The sequence below is a fragment of the Dendropsophus ebraccatus genome, chromosome 6 (genome assembly GCF_027789765.1).
Source record: "Dendropsophus ebraccatus isolate aDenEbr1 chromosome 6, aDenEbr1.pat, whole genome shotgun sequence".
NCBI lineage: Eukaryota > Metazoa > Chordata > Amphibia > Anura > Hylidae > Dendropsophus > Dendropsophus ebraccatus.
The window spans coordinates 66,071,770-66,094,372 of record NC_091459.1 but is presented as its reverse complement, the minus strand read 5'-3'; the positions used below and the strand labels follow the sequence as shown (position 1 = coordinate 66,094,372).

General features: G+C 42.0%; 1 protein-coding gene across 1 annotated transcript; it reads left to right on the top strand.

Annotated features, from left to right (window-relative positions):
• The first annotated feature begins 427 nt into the window (after positions 1–427).
• On the top strand, positions 428–20,825 carry PPP1R2 (protein phosphatase 1 regulatory inhibitor subunit 2). The gene is made up of 6 exons (XM_069975099.1): positions 428–672; positions 4,161–4,268; positions 6,565–6,648; positions 9,839–9,933; positions 13,048–13,200; positions 17,804–20,825. The coding sequence occupies exons 1-6, from the start codon at positions 551–553 to the stop codon at positions 17,842–17,844; spliced, it is 603 nt and encodes a 200-aa protein (XP_069831200.1). The 5' UTR covers positions 428–550; the 3' UTR covers positions 17,845–20,825.
• The last annotated feature ends 1,778 nt before the right edge of the window (positions 20,826–22,603 follow it).

The window sequence follows — 22,603 nt, the reverse complement described above, 5'->3', positions numbered from 1 at the left end:
CCAAATCAAAAGCCCAGAGGGAACAGGATCTATGGGACTCTGAGGCTGGGAGGTGATGTCAGAGCAGACAATGGCTCATACAAAGCCTTTTCCCCCCAGTAATAGACCCAATATTTCCAAAAAGTCCTCAAATTTAAAAAAAAATTGCTAAAATCATAGGCACTAGTTTCACTTTTTTCAGGTGTGAACGTACCCCTAAACTCGCAATAATCACATAATAGCATTAATAATATTTATAAGGTAAAAATAAAAGTGGTACAACCAAAAGAAATGTCTATAAACAAAGCGAAGAATGTAGCGAGCAGTGGGCACCCCGTGACATGCGCCCAGGCAGTACTGGCACAGCCGTGCTTATACAGGGTGTTTATGGTTTCCATGGGAACTACACAGCGTGGAAGCTCGCCGGCCTGTTTACAACCACTTTAGTGTCACGCCGGAAGTGACGTTACGAAAGCCGCTGCTGATGACGTAGAGAGCAGTGACAGGGTGGAAGCGCGGCCGGTGCAGGTTGGGCGTGTTCTCACACCGGGACGCCGCTCCGGCTCAGAGAATGGAGGAGCAGACACACAGGCCCATTAAAGGCATCTTAAAGAACAAGGGTTCCGCAGCCACCGGCGTCCGTGTGGTTAGCAAAGCGGAACTCAGCCGGGAGAGAGATGACGACGACCAGAGGTGGGAGTGGTCCTGGGCTGGAGAAGGGGCACAGGGGACGGCAGCAGGGACTGACAGCCTGGGATGTGTACGTGTGCCGGGACTGCTCTGACAGCTGCGCTACTTCCTATGTGGGAGGCATGGAAGGCCACTAGAAGTAACTCCCAGGGTGTTGCCAATAGGTTCATGTATTCTCTTAATGTGTTTCCCATTACATACAGGGCTGCAACATAACAGCTAGAACACTAACCACTGATACCCCTATTATAAAATAATGTACGGTGAAGGGGTTCTCTGCTGCTGGGAAACATTGTGTGCATATAGCTGCAGTTATATGGAAAAAAGTAAGGATACTATTACCTCTCCATGCGCCCCGGGGTCCTCCTGCAGGGTCTTTTTGTACCGCTGAATGATCCCGCCACTGAAACAGCCGCCAGAGAGAGGTCCGTCTCTAAAATGGTGGCAGGATCGTTCAGCGATGACACAAAGACACTGCATGAGGAGATCAGAGCAGCTTTATTGTTCTCTGTATAACTGAAGCAATGTATAAAAGGTTTCCCAATGCTGGAGTGCCCCTTTAGGACCCCCCCCCTTTCAGGTAATTGAGCTGAAACATGTCGACAAATTGCGCCTCTGTTCTTCAAGTTGTGACTTTCAACCAAAGCTGCTTTTATCTACTTATGTTTTTCTCGTCTTTGCATACTGAAAACAGTAGACTTCAACACAGCCAGCAACTGGGGTGGTAGTAGCCCTTACCAGGCACGCACCAACAATTCTGTCTCCAGGGAACTCTGTCAGGTCTGACATACCATGCCCCTAGAGCAAATGAACATTTTATTTATTTGCATGGAAAAAAGTAAATACGAATGGTTGACTGTTCCAACAAAAGTCAGGGGATAACAAGCAGAGATGAGAATACACCTTTAATGTCCTCCGTTTACTTTAGCTGGCTGTCGGCCAAATGCTTGTTTACCAACAACATATTCCTCATGACTCCCTCCGTCCCTGTATACATATGTTTGCTTGGCAGGGCTAAGTATGCAGGTGACCTGTATGGACAGAGAGAAGCTGCTGCCAGACATCTTTGACTTAGTATCTCCTGCGGGAATTAAAGGACAACTCCCATGAAAAACTTTTTCCCAGTAATTGAAGCACATTACAAAGTTATATAACTCTGTAATATGCTTCAATCACCTATCTGCCTCCCTTCCCTGTCCTTTCCCCCCCACCTTCCCCCACCAGGAAGTGCACTAAACTCACAGATACTTAATTACTGTCCTCACCAAGCTCTTCTCTCAGCTCCTTCTTGTGACGATAAGTCATCAGCAGGAGGGCTGCTCTTGCTCCTGTTACACCAGCCTCCCCCTCCCCTGCCTTGTCAGGTGACTCAGCTTGGTCAGCTCCCATTGACTGAGCAACTGCAAGCCATCTGAGTCCATGTCACTTGCTTATCTTCCCTAGTGACTTGACTCATTCACTCACTGCGTCTACTCGGCAGCAGGAGAGCATATGCGGGGAGTCTGTCACAAGGGAAGATAAGCAAGTGACATGACTCGGATGGCTTTCAGTTGCTCAGCCAATGGGAGCTGAGCAAGCTGAGTCACCTGACAAGGCAGGGGAGGGGGAGGCTGGTGTAACAGGAGCTAGCCCAGCCCTCCTGCTGATGACTCATCATCACAAGAAGGAGCTGAGAGAAGAAACTGTTGACGACAGTAATTAGGTATGTTTGAGTTTAGTGCACTTCCTGGTGGAGGGAGGGGGGGGAGGCAGATAGGTAATTGAAGCACATTACAGAGTTATATAACTTTGTAATGTGCTTCAATTACTGGGAAAAAGTTTTTCATTGGAGTTGTCCTTTAAGGATTAAAGTGATACTGTCAACCCCTTTTTGCATTATGACTTCTCTACTTGGGTATAAAGGGTACATTTTGCAGTTTTAATACCCTATTTTATATAATTTGTCATGGTGCTTGTTTTGGTAAAAAGTGATCTTTTATCATCTGCAGATTGTGCCACCTGGGTAGGGTTTTACAGATGCAGCGCCACTTAGCCCCGCCCACATGGCCATCATAGGATCTACCCCTCTGTGACTCCATCATCGCATAGTCCCCGTCTCCTCAGTAGCCATTCGCATGGGCCAACCTAGAGGGGCTGGGGCCTAGACCTTTAGGCTGGCCCGGGCCTATGCGTCGATGACGGGACATACAGTGGCGTTGTGGGTGGAGCTAAGTGGCGCTGCAGCAGTGAATCCCCCCCCCATGTAGCACAATCTGCAGATAATAAAAGATCACTTTTTACTGGAACAAGCACCATGACTTATGATATAAAATAAGGTGTGAAAACTGCAAAATTTACCCTTTACACTTGTGTAGAGATGTCAGAATGCAAAAAGGGGGTGACAGTGTCACTTTAGGCACATTCAAAGTCAACATGGTCCTACTTTCTCCTGGCATCTGATTTTGGGCATGAGTACACTCTTTAGGTAGATGGCCTACTTGTCCAGTCTTTAATAATTTTCTGTGTCAACATACCAGACACTTGAGGTGTACAGGATAGGTGACTGGTGCACAAATGCACTGGTTCTGCTACTCACAAACTTTAAAACAGCAGATGCTATTTTAGTTGTATAATCTTCCCATACAGGTTGTTCAAGTCTTACTCACTTGAATTGGGCTGAGCTGCAGTACCCAACAAAGCTGGATGTACTGCGTAAAGGAACACTAACAAAGCCCAACATACATTGGAGTTTCTTTGTACCACTAATCTTGAAGATGGACTGCACCCGATGGCATTTTGACCACCTAAATAAAGAATAGGTCATCAATCTATATTTCTGGACTCTAAGACACTGGGACGAATCAGGACTTAAAGCATTCCCATATAGGTTTTGAATATTAAGCTCTTGCAAAGAATGTGAAAAGTTAGTATGTTTAATGAATGATTTATTCAACATCATTAGTAACAGAGGTTTGAGAATTATTTTCAGTTTTGCGTAGAGTTTTGGCACCCACTTTCAGGAGACTGGTTAATGCCACTGACTGTCATTCTAGTCTGACTGGACTAAAAGTAGAGAATAGGTGAGAAGTTATGCGCCTTCCTCTTCTTTGTGGTATAAGGCTTTTTGGAAAAAAAAACAATCTTTATTTCAGGTTGACAGTGTCACAGAGGTAGGCCTGTAACGCTGTCTGCGCCCATCCACTCTCCAGCCACTGCTGTGTCTTCAGGCTGCTCCCAGCTTCTCCAGCAATGATTCACAGCCAGCTCACGTTGTGTGTCAATCATTCTGGAGGGGGTGGGCCCCAGACAGTGACACAGACCCGCCTCTGTGACACTGTTAGCCTGAAATGAAGATAATTTTTTTTCTGAAAATGCTGGATCCCACAAAGAAGAAGGTACTTTTGGGATGCTCGCTCAGTAGGAGATAGTAGTATCTGGCAGCACAGATATATGTATATGTGATAAGTATATGAGATTTAGACATGACTAGATTTGTACTTCTTCTTTTGCAGTAAGAAGTCACAGAAGTGGGATGAGATGAATATTCTTGCTACGTATCATCCTTCTGATAAGGACTATGGCTTAATGAAAATAGATGAACCAAGTACTCCTTATCACAGGTAATAGTATATCTGGTTAGTTTTTCATTTTGTCAGGTCGCACTTTGTGGGTCCATAAGCTTGCATGACAATTGCCTGCATATGTAATAGACCATAAAACATTTACATACCCTATATTGCAATTTGTGTGGACACCTTCCCAGCATGGGAGCATTTTTTTGTGCCTACTCTTTTTAAACTTTATACCACTTTTGGATGATTTTGTTGTTGTTCGCATCACCAGTTTTAAGTGTCAGTAAGACCACCATCCCTAATGAGGGATACCCTGTGGTCCTCTCTTGACCTTCATGACAGATGACCTCCCTGACCTATTTACTGACCGTCTGTGATGATGTTCAGCCAACAGGGGACTCTGGTTGGACATCCAGTCAACAATCTTTGGCGCAACTCTGTACCCACAATCTGCCCCCCCCCCCCAAACCACTTGTACCTTCGGATAGCTGCTTTTTATCCAAGATCTGTCCTGCGGTCCGTTTGGCAGGTGATGCAGTTATTGTCCTAAAAACAACTTTTAAACTTACAGCCCCGTGCCCTACGGGCGTGGCTTAGAATATCTGTGCCCTAACTTTGCACCTCCCCTCCGTCCCTCCTCCCCACCCTCTTCATCATTAGGAATGCCACTAAAACATTTTCTCCATGCTGCACATTTGCACAGCTGTCTTAACGATCCAGCCCATGTGCCGTGCTGACACATCTGACGAATAGTAGGCAATCTGCCTGGAGCATTCCTAATGATGAGGAGGGACAGAGAGGTTGTGCCAGCCTAATGCATACACAATCTAGGCCACTCCCATAGGGTATGAGGCTGCCAGTTTAAAAGTTGTTTTTTAGGACAATAACTGCATTACCTGCCGAACGGACCGCAGGACAGATCTTGGTGTTAGGGTATGTTCACATGACTTTTTGGCCGCACGTCGGGCTACACGGCACAAATCAGTGATAAAAGGATGCTGCCGTGCAGCCCGACGTGCAGCCGGCGGCCACATTGACTTAAATGAGCAGGACAAAGTCATTATGTGACTATTCTGCTCATTTGCGGGACGTACACGGCTTTTGTGCAGGACTCAAAACCGTAGTTGACTACACTTTTGAGTCCTGCACAAAAGCCGTGTACGTCCCGCAAATGAGCAGAATACAGTCACATAATGACTCCGTCCTGCTCATTTAACTCAATGTGGCCGCCGGCTGCACGGCAGCATCCTTTTATCACTGATTTGTGCCGTGTAGCCCGACGTGCGGTACAGGTCAGGTCTAAACACGTCAAAAGTTTTTTATAATTACAGGTACACTTTAATGTTATTCACCAGATGAGAACAGTATATGGAAAGGGTAAAGTCTTACTGTATCTGTACAAAGAGGCTCATGGGATTGTATTACTACAAAAATAACACAAGTGCTACACCAAAAGACAGGTGTGTAGATAAAGCACATTTTGGCTAACTTGTAAACCTTTTTTCTTTATTCCTGCAATGGTGCATCCACATTTGTGTTCGAAATGCTTTACAAACCATGCCCCCATTCCTTTCCCAATGGCCCTGCAATCTTGCTAATAATCCAAGCATCAGTTCATGGTCATTGGGCAAGATATGCGGAACTTGGTTTCGACTAGGTGCAGGATAATTTTGAATGTAAATATGGTAAAACAGCATTTGGCCATGTTCACGCACTGTATTTTTTCAGTAAAATAATGGCCGTTATTTTCAGTCTTCAATGATTACCATTGAAGTCAGTGGAAAAAATGGCTGTTAGTTCACTCGATGCATAGAATAAGGGCAGTTGTTGTAAGCGGCTGTCAAATAAATGTTCAGGGCATTTATTGGCCGACGTTATTTAGCGAACAGCTGTTATTTTAAGATGTTCACACAGATTTTTTTGAAAAAAAAATAGCCACATCCAAAAGGGTGTTGAAAGCAGCCATCATTTAACCTAAATAATGTACCAACGGCCATCATTGACAGCCATCAAAGTATGTTAAACAACGGATGTTATTTAGTATGTAAAATAGCCGTTATTTTGAGTATCAAATAGAGGCTGTTAAAAATCGTGTGAACGTAGCCTAATGTTCTTATTACAACCAGCCCCGCTGTTAGTGTAGTATGGGAGCACCTGACAATATTGCAGCCCTATACACTGGTTCTCACAATAAAGCTTTTTAGATACCAGATGTTTATGTCCACAGATGCTGTTCTGACAGAGTTATGTTTTTTTAGACAGGAAAATGTGTGATGGGCTTAGTGGAACCATGATAATTCAAGGTAGGACTACTGCATTATTTATTCTTTTTTCATTTTCATAGAATGGTCGGTGATGATGATGATGAAGGTGCCATGAGTGATTCAGAGTGCAATGAAGCATTAACCGCCGATGTCTTGGCTAAAAAGTAAGTATTACTGCTTAGACTGGCCATAGAATGTTACAACTTCTGGTCCCATCAGTTAGTGTTGTAACGTGGCTTAATGGTTTTACACAAATAGTTAAATGCCCTAAGTTAGGTTACATTTACACAGCCCGATATGGGTCCACGCAAGGACCCAAGTAGGTGCCAATCAATGCATCGCTTAGTCAGCCATTTAAATATATTTCCATTGTCCACAGGTCTCCTGTTGACACAAGATGTGTGGGCGATAATGAAAATTTTGTTGCTGCACAAAAGATGCAACCAGCTGACCATCGGGAGTTTTCCCGTTCTTTGATCGCTGACTGATCAGTATTGTGGTCCTCATATGGCAACCAAAACCAGAAGTGGATTGAAAACACAGAAAGGCTATGTTTAACACACTGTTGAAATTGAGTGGATGGCCGCCATTTAACAGCAATTATTGGATGTTATTTTAAAACAACGACTGTTGTATTGAAATAATGGCAGTTACTTACCATTATATGGCAGTCATCCACTCAATTTCAACATTGTGTGAACTAGTGATGCACGATGCACCGAAATATCGATACTAATATCGATATTCGGGGCAAAAAAAAAAAGGTTCGGTACCAGGATTTCCTGGTATCGATACTTTATGTTAAGATGTGCAATAGCGCAGCTTAACATAGAGTATAGTGCAGAGAACATGGCTGGCGGCTATCTGAGCGCTGGCCGTGTTCTCTGTGTGCTCCCCACCCCCCGCGCGGCTCACCAACTCCTTCTCCATGCTGCCCGATCCCGGTGTCATCTCTCTCCCCCGCGCTGCTCACCAACTCACCAGCTTCTGCTCCATCTCCATGCTGCTTGGTCAAGCAGGTCAGTGAGCCAGCGTGCCACAGCACATGTGTCACGGCCGGGGGTTGACCCCACACTACCCACTGGCCGACCCCTGTTCTGCAACTAGCGGGGTCCGTCCGGGTATGGCATGCCGTTGTCTCTATGGAGCGGTATTCATACTGGGCTGTGCTCCGTTGTGACTCCCGGCCCCCGCACACAGGCCGCAGCCTCCTCACTACGGGACAATCTCTAAAGCCATCGGCTGCTGCGTACGGAGCGGCTCGGATGCTGCTGACCCTTCACAGCGGCATCTACACAGTTACACCGGCTATTTAACTGTGTAGATGCCGCTGTGTCAGCAGCATCCGAGCCGCTCCGTACGCAGCAGCCGATGGCTTTAGAGATTGTCCTGTAGTGAGGAGGCTGCGGCCTGTGTGCGGGGGCAGGGAGTCGCAGCGGAGCGGGGAGGGAGGGGGGAGTGACGCCGGGCAGCATGGAGCAGGAGGTAAAGGTTCTGCTCCACTACAACTATTACTATCCCCAATGTACTATACTAGTGCTGGGTCAGCACTAGTATAGTATGTTGGGGACAGTAGTTGTATGGCTAACACATAACACTAGTATAGCATGTTGGGGGTAGTAGTTGTATAGCTGCGTTTCAGCCATACAACTACTATCCCCAATATACTATACTAATGTTATGTGTCAGCCATACAACTACTACCCCCGACCTACTATACTGCTTGTCAGCCATACAACTACTACCCCTGACCTACTATACTGCGTGTCAGCCATGCTACCTTCCCAATCTCGCACAGTAAACAGTGTTCAAAGCTGCAAATCATTGCGCACTAAAAAGACTCGAATGATAAATATTTATTTCTGGGGGTGTGGAACCAATTGTCTGCATATCAGTGATTTCCTATGGGAAAATTTGCTTTGGTTAAAGAGTGGATTTGGATTACAAGCGCTGCCCCGGAACCAATTATGCTTGTAATTCAAGGCACCACTGTATATTGTACCATTGTAATAGTACCGACCTGAAGAATATAGATAACATGTCAGCTATATTACATAGTGAACATTGGGGAGCGTTATATCTGCAGTTGGGGGGGGGGGGGGGGGGGGGCGTTATACGCCAAGTATCGAAATGGTATTGAGTATCGAAATAAAAAAGTTGGTATTGGTATCGAACTCAAAATTCTGGTATCGTGACATCCCTAGTGTGAACATAGCCTTTCTGTGTTTTCTATCCACTCTTGATTGAGGCTGCAAAATACTGATTGAAATATACTGTGTGTGAACCCAGCCCTACATGGGACGATTATGGACCTGAAGGAACGTTTCTAGCAATGCTCCTTGCTTATTTTAGGCCCGTGTAAAATGGGCTATACATACTGTCTAAATCCTGTTACACCATTTCTGCTACTTGTAAACTATGTGCCTTGTAACACTGTGAGCTTTCTTATCTGTATTGAATCACAGTTGATATAGTCACATGACGGTAGTCCATGTTCTTGGGCAAACACAAGTATACAGATTAAGGTTTTGGTTTTTTTTATAAAAAAAAAAAAATTTCAGCTATATTTTTGGGACAACCATCGTTTTGTTGCAGAAACATTGCTGTGCTTTCATAATTATGGCCATAAATAAAGGGCATGCTGCTTATTCACGACTGTCATTTTGCCTCAAAATGGCAGCTGTCCAAAAATAACTTTGTGTCAACATACACTAAGCATTAAAGGGGTTATTCAAAATTAGAAAAGGCACAGCTACTGTCTTGCAAAAACAGCCACCATTGTCCGCAGGTTGTGTGTGGTATTACAATTCAACTTTATTCACTTCAGTGGAACTGAGCTGCAAAACCCAAACCAAGACCAGGAGAGATGCTGTTTTTGGTTGAAAGCAGATGTGTTTTAATTCTGGACAATCCCTTTAACCTGTGGCTGAATTGCACTGAACTTGGTGAATATACATGAGAGCATGTTACCTGATTTGACATATTAATAACAATGCTATACATGTACTGAAATTGATTTGTATATTATATCTTCTTTAGTTAAGTGATCATACCCCAATAGTGATAGAAGCAACAGCTAGTTACCACACCACACTGTTTCCTTGTAAGCGGTTTAGAGGGGTAAAGTGCTGACAGATACCCTTAAACAACAAAGCATTCATTTTAACTGATTTCTAACACAGTACAACACTCTATGGTCTACAAAAAAGAAGATGCACCCTCATTGTGAATTTTAAGATTAGTAGATGCCTAATAGGTAAGAATAATGTAAATGTTGGCATTTCACATTTTTAAAACAAACGTGCAAAAAAATTTTTTTTACACCAAGGTTGTAAATGGCTAGTTTGCTTTTAGGCTGGAAGCAGCAGAAGGAACAGATCCTAAATTCCTTGCACAAGATGATGAGAGTAGTGAAGAAGAGGATGAAGAGCTGACACCTGAGGAGAGAGGTACTATAACGTTATTTCTTCTAATGGTTGTTAATACAGTGTAATGCTACGGCATTCTAAAACTTTCTGTGGTACTTGTGATTTGCGTATTTCTTGACCTGCGTTACATGCTGTAGTCACCGTGTCAGGCCACTAAGAAAGCTACATCCATAACCTGTGAAAGCTGTCTATGGTAGAAGCTGTTTTTATATTAAGGGGGGCGTCACACAAATGTTTTGTATTTTCTCTGTTTTCATAAGTGTTGTAGTTCTTTGGCTTGAGTTTGTCGAGCAATGGTTTTTTTTTTTTTCAGTTTTGAGCCAAAGGAATGAGAATCTAAAGAAAGTGCTAAAGATCTTTTCACACCATGTTAGTGATGTATGTTTGCATGCAGCAAACATACCCATAAATCCCAATCACTCAACGGAGGCCAGAAAATGATATTTTGGCCTTCAGTTGGTTTCACATGAGGTTTCCTGGTTTTTGCTTGATGGAAAACTGCAGACCTCTGTGTTATTCCATAGAACAGGATATCTATGTTTTTTTTTTTTTTTAATGAGTCCGTGTATACAGCAGAGGTGTGTGTTGGAAAGTCCCAAATTGACACTACACAAATGAGTGAAAAGTGCCATATCCTTCTTTCCTTCATAAGGGTAGGTTCACACTGAGGAATTCTCGAAGAATTGTAGAGGAAAGTTTTTTGCTTGAAATTCCTTGCCTATTCAGCTCTGGCAGAATATGAGCAGAATGCAAGCGATTCAAGCAGAATGCAAGCCCCCATTGACTTGTATAGGATTCCACTAGCAGAATCCGTCCAAAGAATTGACATGTCGATTCGTGGCAAGAAATTCTGCAGTGTGAATAACAGAAATCCCATTAAACGCAATGGGACATTGCTCTGTACATTTTTTTACGGGAGGAATTTCAAGCTGAAATAAGAGCGGATTCCTCTTCAATTCCTCACCTATTCCTCAATGTGAACCTACCCTAATAATTAATTTACTCCTGATGCTGTCAGCCTTTTTTTTTTCACAGGGATATGTTAAATCTGTTAAATGCGGCCAGCCCACTGACAGTGTTTCATGGACTACAAATGCCCACATGCAGTATTAATTAAGGATGTCTTGTAATCTATTTGGCAACCCCTTAACGACCCATGACGTAAATTGGCACTGCTAGGGGTGTTCAGAGAGGGGTCATGCTGTGACACTGCTCTGAACTGCCGCGCTCCTCGCTGCTATCAGCCCAGAGCAATGGAGCTTTGGGGGGCAAGGGGGGTTCCAAATGACAGTGTGAAAAAAAAAGTTGTTTCATAAATAAATAACAAATTCACCTCCCCTAATAAAATTTTAAGTCACTCCCCTTTTCCCTATTGACATCTTTACTCGCCGTTCAGGAGGACGCAGCAGTGTTTTGTCCTCAACTGGGCTGGACCTCCTGCATGCTGGTACATGCGACGGAAGAGCAGCATGCAGCACTTCCAGGTTGGACACCAGGGCCCCCTGTAACGCACAACGTGGTTATGTTGCTGGGGAATTCTTGGTGCGCGGAAGTGACGTCAGAGTGTTGCAGCTTCTCAGTGGACCGTGAGTTAGCCAGCATGGATCAGTGGAGTGCATCTTCATTTTGCCAGCATGAGCACTTCGGGGGACATCAGGAAATAAAAAATAAAAAAAAAAAAAAAAAATATATATATATATATATATATATATATATATATATATAAAAATATAAATTTGGTATTTCCATGGGCGCGATTGCCTGGCCTATTAAATTATTAATTTCCTAATATCGGATGGTAAATGGTGTAAAAAAGCCAAAGCGCAAAATTGCTGACTTAGTAACATCAAATCCAGAAAAATTGCTATAAAGTGATCAAAAAGTCGCATATACACAAGCAAGGTACCAATAGTACAGATCATGGTGCATAAAAATGACACCTCGCACAGCCCTATAGACCAAAAAGCCTTATAAAGATGCTCATAGAGCAATTTTAAGAACATAAAATTTTTTAAAAGTCGTCAAATTAAATAAAAGCTATACAAGTTGCCTATTGTTGTAATCATACTGACTTGGGCAACATATATAACATGTCACTTTTACCATAGGATGAACCGCATAAACACAGAACCCCTTGAAATTAAGAAAAAAAAATAATTCCTCCTTTTTTTTTTTTTTTTTTTTTTTTTTGTTTGGATTTTATGGAAAAGTCAAGTCTGTAGTTGCAAAGTACAAGCGTCGCGAAAAACAAGGACTCTTTTGGGTCTGTAGTTGAAAAAATGCAAGCACTATGGCCTTTTCAACACGGTGGCAAAAAAAAAAGAATGCACAAAAATGAAAATTGGCTCCTTCCTTAAAAGGGAACTCCAGGTAGAGGTTAAAAAAAAAATTAAACTTCTGCAGAAGCATAACGCATTACTTGCCTGTCTATCCCAGTTTTGAAACTACCAAAAATCCATTTGTTTGGGGGTTTTTTTGCTCTGTATTGTGTTTCTGTCCTTCCTGGTTTAGCATTTTCCAGCATGCAATGTTTTCCCTCAGCTGACCATCACAGTCCCCCACCCACACAATCAGTAAAATTAGTGCAGCACCTTCTTCTGGACGGTCAGAGATGGTGGATCACTCAGGGGATTGGGTATCCAGCCAAGCCTCCAGTGATATCACGCCCTGCCCCCTGTCTGCATCATCAGCCTGAACTCAGCAAACACACACAATGTGAGACAGAGGCATGGAATATTTGTCTCCTAAGGGGGGATAGCAGAAGACGATGTGAAATGGCACAGGGGCCATTTTTTTTTCACTTCCTGGATTTCTATCAGCTACCAGTGTGGCAGAACCGGACTGATACAGTAATACATTGTATAGACATCTAAGTAACTTTTAATGTACTTTTAATAGAAAGCAAGTTCCCCTTTAAGGGGTACATTTTGCTTTACAACACATTTACGTATGGAGATGAATTAAAATAGTTTCTTTATTTTTATTCAAATCTACTTAAAAGTAAATAAGATTTTATTGCTAAACCAGGTATTTGCTAGCAGTCTCTATTGCTACTTATGTTGGCTTTATGGTCATCTGAGGAGAGATATTGATTCCTCATTAGTGAATTCTTTATTTATTCTCATAATCTTTCAGAAAAGAAAAAGGAGTTTCAAATGAAAAGAAAACACCATTATAATGAGGGCATGAACATTAAATTGGCCAGACAATTAATAGCAAAAGAGCTTGCAGGGGAAGATGATGAGGACGAGGAAGATGAAGAAATGCAAGATATAACAGACACAGAAGGTAAATCAATTATACTTTTGTCACTAATGTACCATCTTATGGTGCGTTTACACAGAAAGATTATCTGCCAAAGTTTTGAAGCCAAAACCAGGAACAGACTATAAACAGAGATCAGGTCATAAAGCCTGAGATTTCTCCTCTTTTCAAATCCACTCCTGGCTTTGGCTTCAAATCTTTGGCAGATAATCTGTCAGATAATCTTTCTGTGTAAACGCACCACTAGTTATATTAATACATCAAGCAAAAACCTATACCCAATGCACATTGTAAGGGAACAAAGCATGACCCTTAAAGGGATTGGCCACTTTCATGACCTTTAAAGGGATCAGCCGCGTCATAGAGGGGAGGGAATTCCCTCCCACTGGGGGCGGGCTGGACTACTTGCAGTGCTTGAGCACCGTCCGGTAACTGTGAAAAGAACTGCGCCGTACAGGGGAACCGGGCCGCGGTTCGAAAAACGGCGCGTGACGGCGCCGTTCTATCCCTGTGTCAGGTTAAAGAGGACTTACCTGGTAGTACATCCTCTTTTAATCAGACTCCCCTCCTCCAGGCTGGGCTGCCCTGCTCTGGTTGCTTGAAAAAGGCACTTGTGCTATATCGTGCCCCATCTGTTGTATTCCTGCAGACAGACTGGTTGGTTTTACATTTTTTATTATCCCATTTTACCATCACACATGTGCTTGTGGATATATGAGGAGCTTTGTTGTTGGTTCGGTTCAGCTACCCTGTCTAATGGTCTACTACACCTCTGTGTACTATTAGTGTCCCTTTCATACATCTGTGATATACTGTCCATAAACTGATGTAAATCACAGACTTAACTTGTCACTTCTTACTGGGACTCCCTGCATCATAATCCATTATGAACAAGCCAAAAAGACAGAAATGGCTGCACATCGCAGCCATGGTTGACACGAAAGCTTGTTCAGCTACATTTAAAAACCAACATCAGAAGTTAGTATACAATTTGATCAAACCATATTGCCTCATGTACCAACGTGCAGGTCTCTGATACACATGAGTCCCTAACCATCACTGTGTGCCGGTCAGTGAACACAATCCCCGCAAAGCGTGCGCAAGCAGAGAAGGGGGGCCCACGGAATGGCCCTGCAACCCCAATGTCACAGGACCAAACCCCTAAGGGGCCCCCCGAACCCCGCTGGCACCACTGGCGGAGATGGTGGATGCCAAGCGACACAAGTGTGAACAAGCTCTTACCTCTCTCCATTGCTCCTGCAGGTAGAATGGGAGAACACTAGGAGTTCATCCCCATATGTACACAGGTGCTTCCTGCTAATTTGGATCACATGGGTCTTACAAAGCTCGTGCTAGCCAAAATGAAAAAAGGGACAGAATACATAAAATATGCACAAGCCAAAAAGACAGAAATGGCGATGTGCAGCCATTTCTGTCTTTTTGACTTGTGCATAATCCATTATTCTCTGCTTGCGCACGTTTTGCGGGGATTGTGGTCGCTGACCGGCACAGTGATGTTTTTTTGGTTAGGGACTCATGTGTATCAGAAGACCTGCACGTGGTACATGAGGCAATATGGTTTGGCTAAATTATATACTAACTTCTGATGTTGGTTTTAAATGTAGCTGAATAAGCTTTCGTGTCAGCCATGGGTGCGATGTGCAGCCATTTCTGTCTTTTTGGCTTGTGCATATTTGATGTATTCTGTCCCTTTTTTCATTGTGGCTAGCACTCGTGCTTTGTAAGAACCATGTGATCCAAATTAGCAGGAAGCACCTGTGTACATAAGGGGAGGGTCTCCTAGTATTTTCCCATTCTACCTGCAGAGGAATGGAGAGAGAGAAGTAAGAGCTTGTTCACACTTGTGCTGCTTGGCGTCCACTTTTTCCGCCGGTGGCGCCTGCGGGGTCCGGGGGGGGGCCCTTTAGGGTCTGGTCCTGTGACAATGGGGTTGCAGGGCCATTCTGTGGCCCCCCTTCTCTGCTTGCGCACGTTTTGCGGGGATTGGGGTCGCTGACCGGCACAGTGGTGTTTTTTGGTTAGGGACTCATGTGTATCAGAAGACCTGCACGTGGTACATGAGGCAATATGGTTTGGCCAAATTATATACTAACTTCTGATGTTGGTTTTTAAATGTAGCTGAATAAGCTTTCGTGTCAGCCATGGGTGCGATGTGCAGCCACTTCTTTCTTTTTGGCTTGTGCATAATCCATTATGATACAGTGAACTCCGGAACAGCTATGGGTGTAAGCTGATGGTATGGCTGTGTGAGTTCAATACGTAGTGTTTTAACTGTTCTGGAGCTCATTGTAATAATAAATTATGATGCAAGGCGTCACGTAGAGTTCAATCCTCAAAATACAATAAGAACATGGACCTTATATCACTGATGTCCGAATGCAGGATGTGTAGAGTGGCAGCTCCCTGTAATGCACTTCTGACAAAATCAGTCTTGAATGTTGTTCTCTAAAAATTCCCTTTTTACCCTGTTATAATTATATTAAGGTGTTATTCAGCCGCATAACATTCTGATATAAGGGCTCAGGCTATCATAAAAACAAAAGAAAAAGTGATGCATACCTGCCCTGAACCCTTCACTATGTCCAACCAGATGATGCCAGATCCCAACTTCCTGTTTCCATCTTGACATGCTGGAGTTGTCCTCACAGCCAATTATTAGGAGTAAGAAAGGAGGATGGTACCTGGCTGAATAATTCTATATGTGGCTCCCACAAGTCTGTAGTACAAACAAGAAATAGTGAAGGAAAAAGGACTATTGTGGTGAGCCCAGCATATTATACAAAAAGCAACTTTATTAGATGATCATAAAGTGCAGAGTACATAGAAAGTGCAATTATTCCATAAGTGTGCAATAGAGGTGTGAATGAGTTATTAAAAAAGGTAGGGTGCTGTCGGGTAAGGTGACCCTGTTATACCCTACCTATACTAGTTGAGGGACCGCTGGGTAAGGCGTCCCTCCGCCAGACGGTTTCTGGCCCTGCACTGATTCGTCATATAGAGGTATGTAGGCTGTCAAGGAGGTATATATGTCAGTTCGATGGCTTTAGTAAAATATGCACCGATCTGTTGTGCAGTAAGGGGAGTTAGGAGACTAGGTCAGTACACGGCAATAATGACTCATAACATTCGTATATGCTATCGTGTGTGCTTTCTACAATTCCTATGATATTAGGAGTGTGTAGCAAGTTTCCACTTCTTCCAGTTACTCCGACGCGTTTCCCCTCAGTGGTGTACAGAGGTTTATCTGGGAGGTATCATGGAAGTATTATGGTTTCGGTGGTCTGGAGGACCATCTATGTTGAATAGAGAAGAGGAAAGGAGGGGGGAGTTATAGTGTGCTCAATAATGGGGCACCCCTCACAAGCAAAATATGGTCAACCATAATTTGCTTGTGAGGGGTGCCCCATTATTGAGCACACTATAACTCCCCCCTCCTTTCCTCTTCTCTATTCAACATAGATGGTCCTCCAGACCCCCGAAACCATAATACTTCCATGATACCTCCCTGATGAACCTCTGTACACCACCGAGGGGAAACGCGTCGGAGTAACTGGAAGAAGTGGAAACTTGCTACACACCCCTAATATCATAGGAATTGTAGAAAGCACACACGATAGCATATACGAATGTTATAAGTCATTATTGCCGTGTACTGACCTGAGACACCATCCTAGTCTCCTAACTCCCCTTACTGCACAACAAATCGCTGCCTATTTTACTAAAGCCATCGATCTGACATATATACTTCCTTGACAGTCTACATACCTCTCTATGACGAGCCAGTAACCGTCTGGCGGAGGGACGCCTTACCCAGCGGTCCCTTAACTAGTATAGCTAGGGTATAACAGGCTCACCTTACCCGACAGCACCCTAGCTTTTTTTAATAACTCATTCACACCTCTATTGCACACTTATGGAATAATTGCACTTTCTATGTACTCTGCACTTTATGATCATCTAATAAAGTTGCTTTTTGTATAATATGCTGGGCTCACCACAATAGTCCTTTTTCCTTCACTATCTCACAGCCAATTAGTAATTATTTTTCATTTTTATTTCAGCCTGAGCTCTTGCACACTGATTTTTTTTTTTAGGCAGGCCCTTTAACTGAAGACATTTATGGGGGAAATTTATCAAGGGTTTTGCACCTATTTTTAGGTGAATAATCTGATTTTATTTTTTGCCCATTTTTGGTCTAAGTTCTATTTATGAACCAGTATTCGATGGGTAAATATTTTTTAGATGCAACCTTTTCTTAATCTGCCTGTTTTGAGTATTCAACCAAAAATTCACATAATCTGGGATTAGCACCCAATTTATCATTTGATCAAGTCGCACAAACAGGTGCAGGCCCACATCTGGTCAGTGCCAGGTGAATATAATTGTGCAATTTTTGCATTTTTGTGTCCTTTTTTTTTTTTTTTTTTTTTTTTTTTTTTTTTTTTTGCGACTTTTTACTTAGATGCATTCACTGTGGCAGTGCTACATTTTAATGAATCAGTCACAAGCTATTGGAACAAAATGCACACCAATCCCCATTACAATAGTTGCACACATTAGACTCCTTAATAAATGTCCCTCTGTGTTTTTTTTCTTTCTCTTCCAGCTCATCCTGACCAGCTGCAGAATAGTGAACAAGTATTATAAAGGAAACATCTTTTTGTTGCACCGCTTGCTAAAGGTCTATTTATTGCCACCACACTGCACAAGCGCTGATCCGCAAATCTATGGACTAAAAGCAGATGAATACATTTGTTGCCAATGTTATGTTGTGAGGACCTTTAATTAATAAGCCAACTCCAATTAATGATTTACAAGCTTGTCTGGCGTATTCTGTTTCCATGGCAAGCACAGAAGAATAAAAGTATTGGTTTACACTCGCAGCCAGTTACATGCCATATGTTAGTCGTGTAATAGATTCACGTATGGCTTTCAGCATGTGGGTGCCTTGGTTAAAGGTGTGGAAACTTTTTTTTTTTTTTGTGGCCCATTAGAAAAGAAGGCTGCATTGAGGCACATAGTAAAGTCTTCATTTTTATTGCATCCAGACAGATAAATGTTTGGATCTATAAATGGTTGCATGTTTGCAACCATACAATTGCTGAAAAACAATCCTGCGTTTTGTTAGGAGATTGTATCTTTTTTGTCTTTGAAATGAAAGAGAGTATTTTTTTTTTTTTCACAATGTTGCTTCTTGGACTTTCAGGACAGTGAACAAGTATTGATGGGTCTGGAGGAGAAGTGTTATAACCAGTCCTTGTTTAAGTGTTTTATACAACAAGCGCTGTAGTCATGGGATGTTTAAAGGCCATCAGATGGCCTTTCATGTTATGATTTGCAGTTTATTCAGTCCTAAACTGTTGTAGCTAATCTATCAGAAATATGTACTTTGGCCTTTAACTAGTCCACTCTTGATTAAAAATGTACAATCTGAGTTGAGTTGGATAGAAGTATATGAAATGCACTGATTTTGTTAAAATGTTTGCGTTGAATGGTATGAGATATACATATCCTAAAATAAATGTGATTATGCAATGAAGATAACCACGTTTAAGCCAGTCACCAAGAATGCCATTATGGTAAGTCAAAGTGTAACTCCTAATATGTGGAAATATTGATTGATGTGTAACCCCTTGGCAATGCCGTATTTACAGGGCTCTAGAAAAGTGCAGGTGGTCATTTACAGGGTACTAGTTCTGCAGAGCTACCCAGTGCCTCACCTAGACTTCTCAGTCTGTGTATATAGAGATGCATTGAGTAGTTTGCAAACCTCCTCAAATTTGCTTCAGTACATTGAGTCTCTAGTGAGTCCTTTATTTACATCACTACATCTTGAGTGACTTTAAAAAGTAGTAGCTATTATTTTTCCTGCATACAGCAAAAAAAAAAAAGCGTTTTACTACAAAGTCTAGATGAAAGCTGTATGTGACGTGTAGCCTGTAAACTCTGCAAATAAGTTATTTGGTAAGAATGCTATAAAATGTATTTTTTTTCACTAACTATGTGGATAGGATTGCTTAAAGTTCTCATATGAGGAGGGACAAGTTACATAACCATCAGCTCCCTTATGGTGGCTCTGTGCCCCTCTGTATTCCTGAGTGAAGCAAAAAGGTAAGGCAAGATCCCACTGTGTACCAAGTACATCTGCTCACCAAAGACAAAGGACGGACAGTTTTAAAATCTGCAAAATGTTTGCCTTTTTACACAATGCCTGACACTTTTGAAAAGTAGAAATCTATCGCAACTCATAGCTAGTGGTAGGTTTCTAAAGCTGCTACAGGCGCAGCCACAGATGTATTGTGTATGGCATATTGGTCTTAAAGGGGTTATCCAGCGCTACAAAAACATGGCCAATTTTCCCCCAACTGTTGTCTCCAGTGCAGTTTGCAATTAAGCTCAATTTACTTCAATGGAACTGAGTATCAAAACCCCACCCAAACTGGAGACAACAGTAGGGGGAAAGTGGCCATGTTTTTGTAGCGCTGGATAACCCCTTTAATAAATCCTCCCTACCCCCAAGATGTTCATGTGACTTTGAGACAGTTTTAGCTTTTGCGCTTTATGCATTTTTATATGTTAGAAATCTCCAATGTAATGTTGAAAGCAGACACACATGGACCTACGGGGAGATTTATCAAACTGGTGTAAAGTAGAAATGTCTTAGTTGCCCCTAGCAACCAATCAGATTCCTCCTTTCATTTTTCGAAGAATCTGTAAGGAATGAAAGGTGGAATCTGAATGGTTGCTAGGGGCAACTAAGACGATTCTGCTTTTCACCAGTTTGATAAATCTCCCTCATAGATTTTTGGCTTAAAGGAAGTTATTCAAAGACTGAAACTTACTGCCTGTCGACTGGATAGGTAATAAGTATGTGATCAGTGGTCTGACTGCTGGTATTCTCACAGATCACAAGAATGGGGGTTTCTTGTCTTTCTCTCATCTTCCCCCCCCCCCCCTTTTTTCACTGGAGTTGAAGTGGAGCATACATGCCTCCCTATTTATTTATTATATGGGAGAGTTGAAGATGATCAAGCAGTATGAGGGAAATGTATCAATAATACACATGGTTTATGCCAGGTAAAAGGCACCTAAAGGCCTTGCAATATACCGTCTTTATAAATTCTCCCATATATGTTAGTCCTGTGGTTGTTTTAATCTTGAGATAACCCCTTTTACTTCATCTCCCCCCCCCCAGCACGTATTAGAAAAAGTCTGGATTATTTTTCTGATAAGACAGTTCAAGTATCTTTTGCCTTCAAGTACAAGTTCTTTTTATGTATGCATAAACATTTGGTTAGGCACTGCAATAGGCACATTAAACATCTTCCACATTTTTCTCTTTATAGGCAAAGCGTTTGTGGTTTTTGGTTTGTTTTTTTAAAGTGCTTTTAAATGCAATAGTAATTGTATGTAGCAAACAGTCAAGTCCATCAATTACTGGAACAATGAAATCTAGAATGTTCTGTAAAACCATCAGTAACTTTTGTTTGCTCAGCGTGTATTCACACTTATTACAAATATGCTGCTTAGGTTGTGTAGTCAAGAACATCTAACCTACTGAACCATCTAGATTCTGGATCCTGTATTCTATGTTTGTCAATAAAAGATAAGAAATGGTTTATTCACAATTTATTTCTTTTCTACTGTAAATAGCTGAATGAAAAGCTAAATTTTGTAACCTAGTTTAAAGTTTACTTTCCATTAAAAAAAAAAAAAAAAAAAAAAAAAGAAAACGTTTGCTTTGTGCACATTTGGCCTATGCAGTTACGGTGTATATTTTGTTTGTTTAAAATATTCTCCAAGTTAGAATTTAAGGAGAACTCTGGCAGGGACCCATTTTTTCAAAATGCCCGGGGAGGCCTTACTCTCCCGGCTACAGGGCTGTTGCTTGCATATGGTCCACGATGTCCGGCTGCTTCCTGGTCTTGAGAGGGGACTTGGGACAGGACATGACAGGGCCTGCTTAGCCATTTAACAGCATTGGTGAGCCACTGCTAAATGGCCTGCCACGTATTATCCCGAGTCTCTTTTCAAGATCCAGTAAGCAGACATGTAAGTTGGTGTTTTTTTTCACCCACCCACCCTGGGCATTTTTAAAAAAATGAATCCTGGCCAGAGTTTTTTTTTTTTTTTTTAAGTAATAAACTTATTCCTACCTACAACAGTCAGATGGGGCACTAATGGTATACATTTGTATTGAGTGTAATTTTTTCTGGGAACATGCATGTGTTCCAAACCACTCTTATATCAAAGCAAATTTTCCTATAAGAAATAATTAAAAATGCAGACAATTTGTTCTACAACCCAGAAATAATTATATTAATGGCAGTTTAGGCACTTTGTTCTCCTGCTTTATTAAAGGTCCCACCTAAAGCGCTTTGGGTGCAGAGAAAGGGGATTACAGCTACTGTGTTCAGGGTGAAGCTTTAGTTACATAGTGTTTTTTGTTTTTATAAGATTTATTTTATTCCAAATAACATACATGTTAAAAGCAACAAATAATATAGCAATCCATACCAAGATAAGACCGTGTTCGTTAAGATCGTGTTTTTTACATCTTGGGCATATATCCCTCGCCCCCTTTCTCATCTTAGCAACCACCGTAGGAGGGTAGTGTAGTCTATTTATAATTTTTAATTGGGTAATTTGATGGTTTCTGTTCAATGAAACTCTCAGGCCGCTTTTGAGGATATTGGACCCTTCCTCATCGGAAATTGGCCCGAGGTCCCGCTCCCACCTCTGTTTTTTAGCACCTCCCACCAATCTTCGTCTACAGCCCGCGATAGTATTGTATATAAATCTTGTCCCTGTTTTTCTGCTAGCCTTATTAGACTTTAGTGCATTTAAGAATTCTGAGTGTGATATTATACATTTTTTCCTTGGCTTTGGTGCATTGTGCTGCGTGTTGAATCTGTAAGTAAGAATATTTATGTGTGTCTGTTAACATAAACTCATTTTTAAGTTTGTGGAATAGTTTCAACTTCCCCTGTGAAAAAAACTGATATACTCTGCTAAGACCTAGGCCCTTCCATATGTGATTATTTGTTATTGTGATGAATTCAGAAAAATTTGGGTTATCCCAAAGTGGAGTAAAAATATTACTACCTTCTATGTGTGCCCATTTTTTTACCATTTTCCAGATTCTTTCCCATAGTTTTATCTTAGTCATAGTGTTATATTTAGTTTTGTGTTCGGATCTCGTTTCCAAATATTCTATTGGGAACTGCAGAACATTGGTTGACCGCGCAATCATCCAATCCCTTATTGCTGAAGTTCTATTATCCCGGACCATCTGATAGATGTTGATGGCCATGAAATAATTCCTGAATTCTGGTAGTGCAATTCCTCCACTATTTTTTGGTGGGGTAAAGGTACTATATCCAGTTCTCGGCCTTTTCCCCCTCCA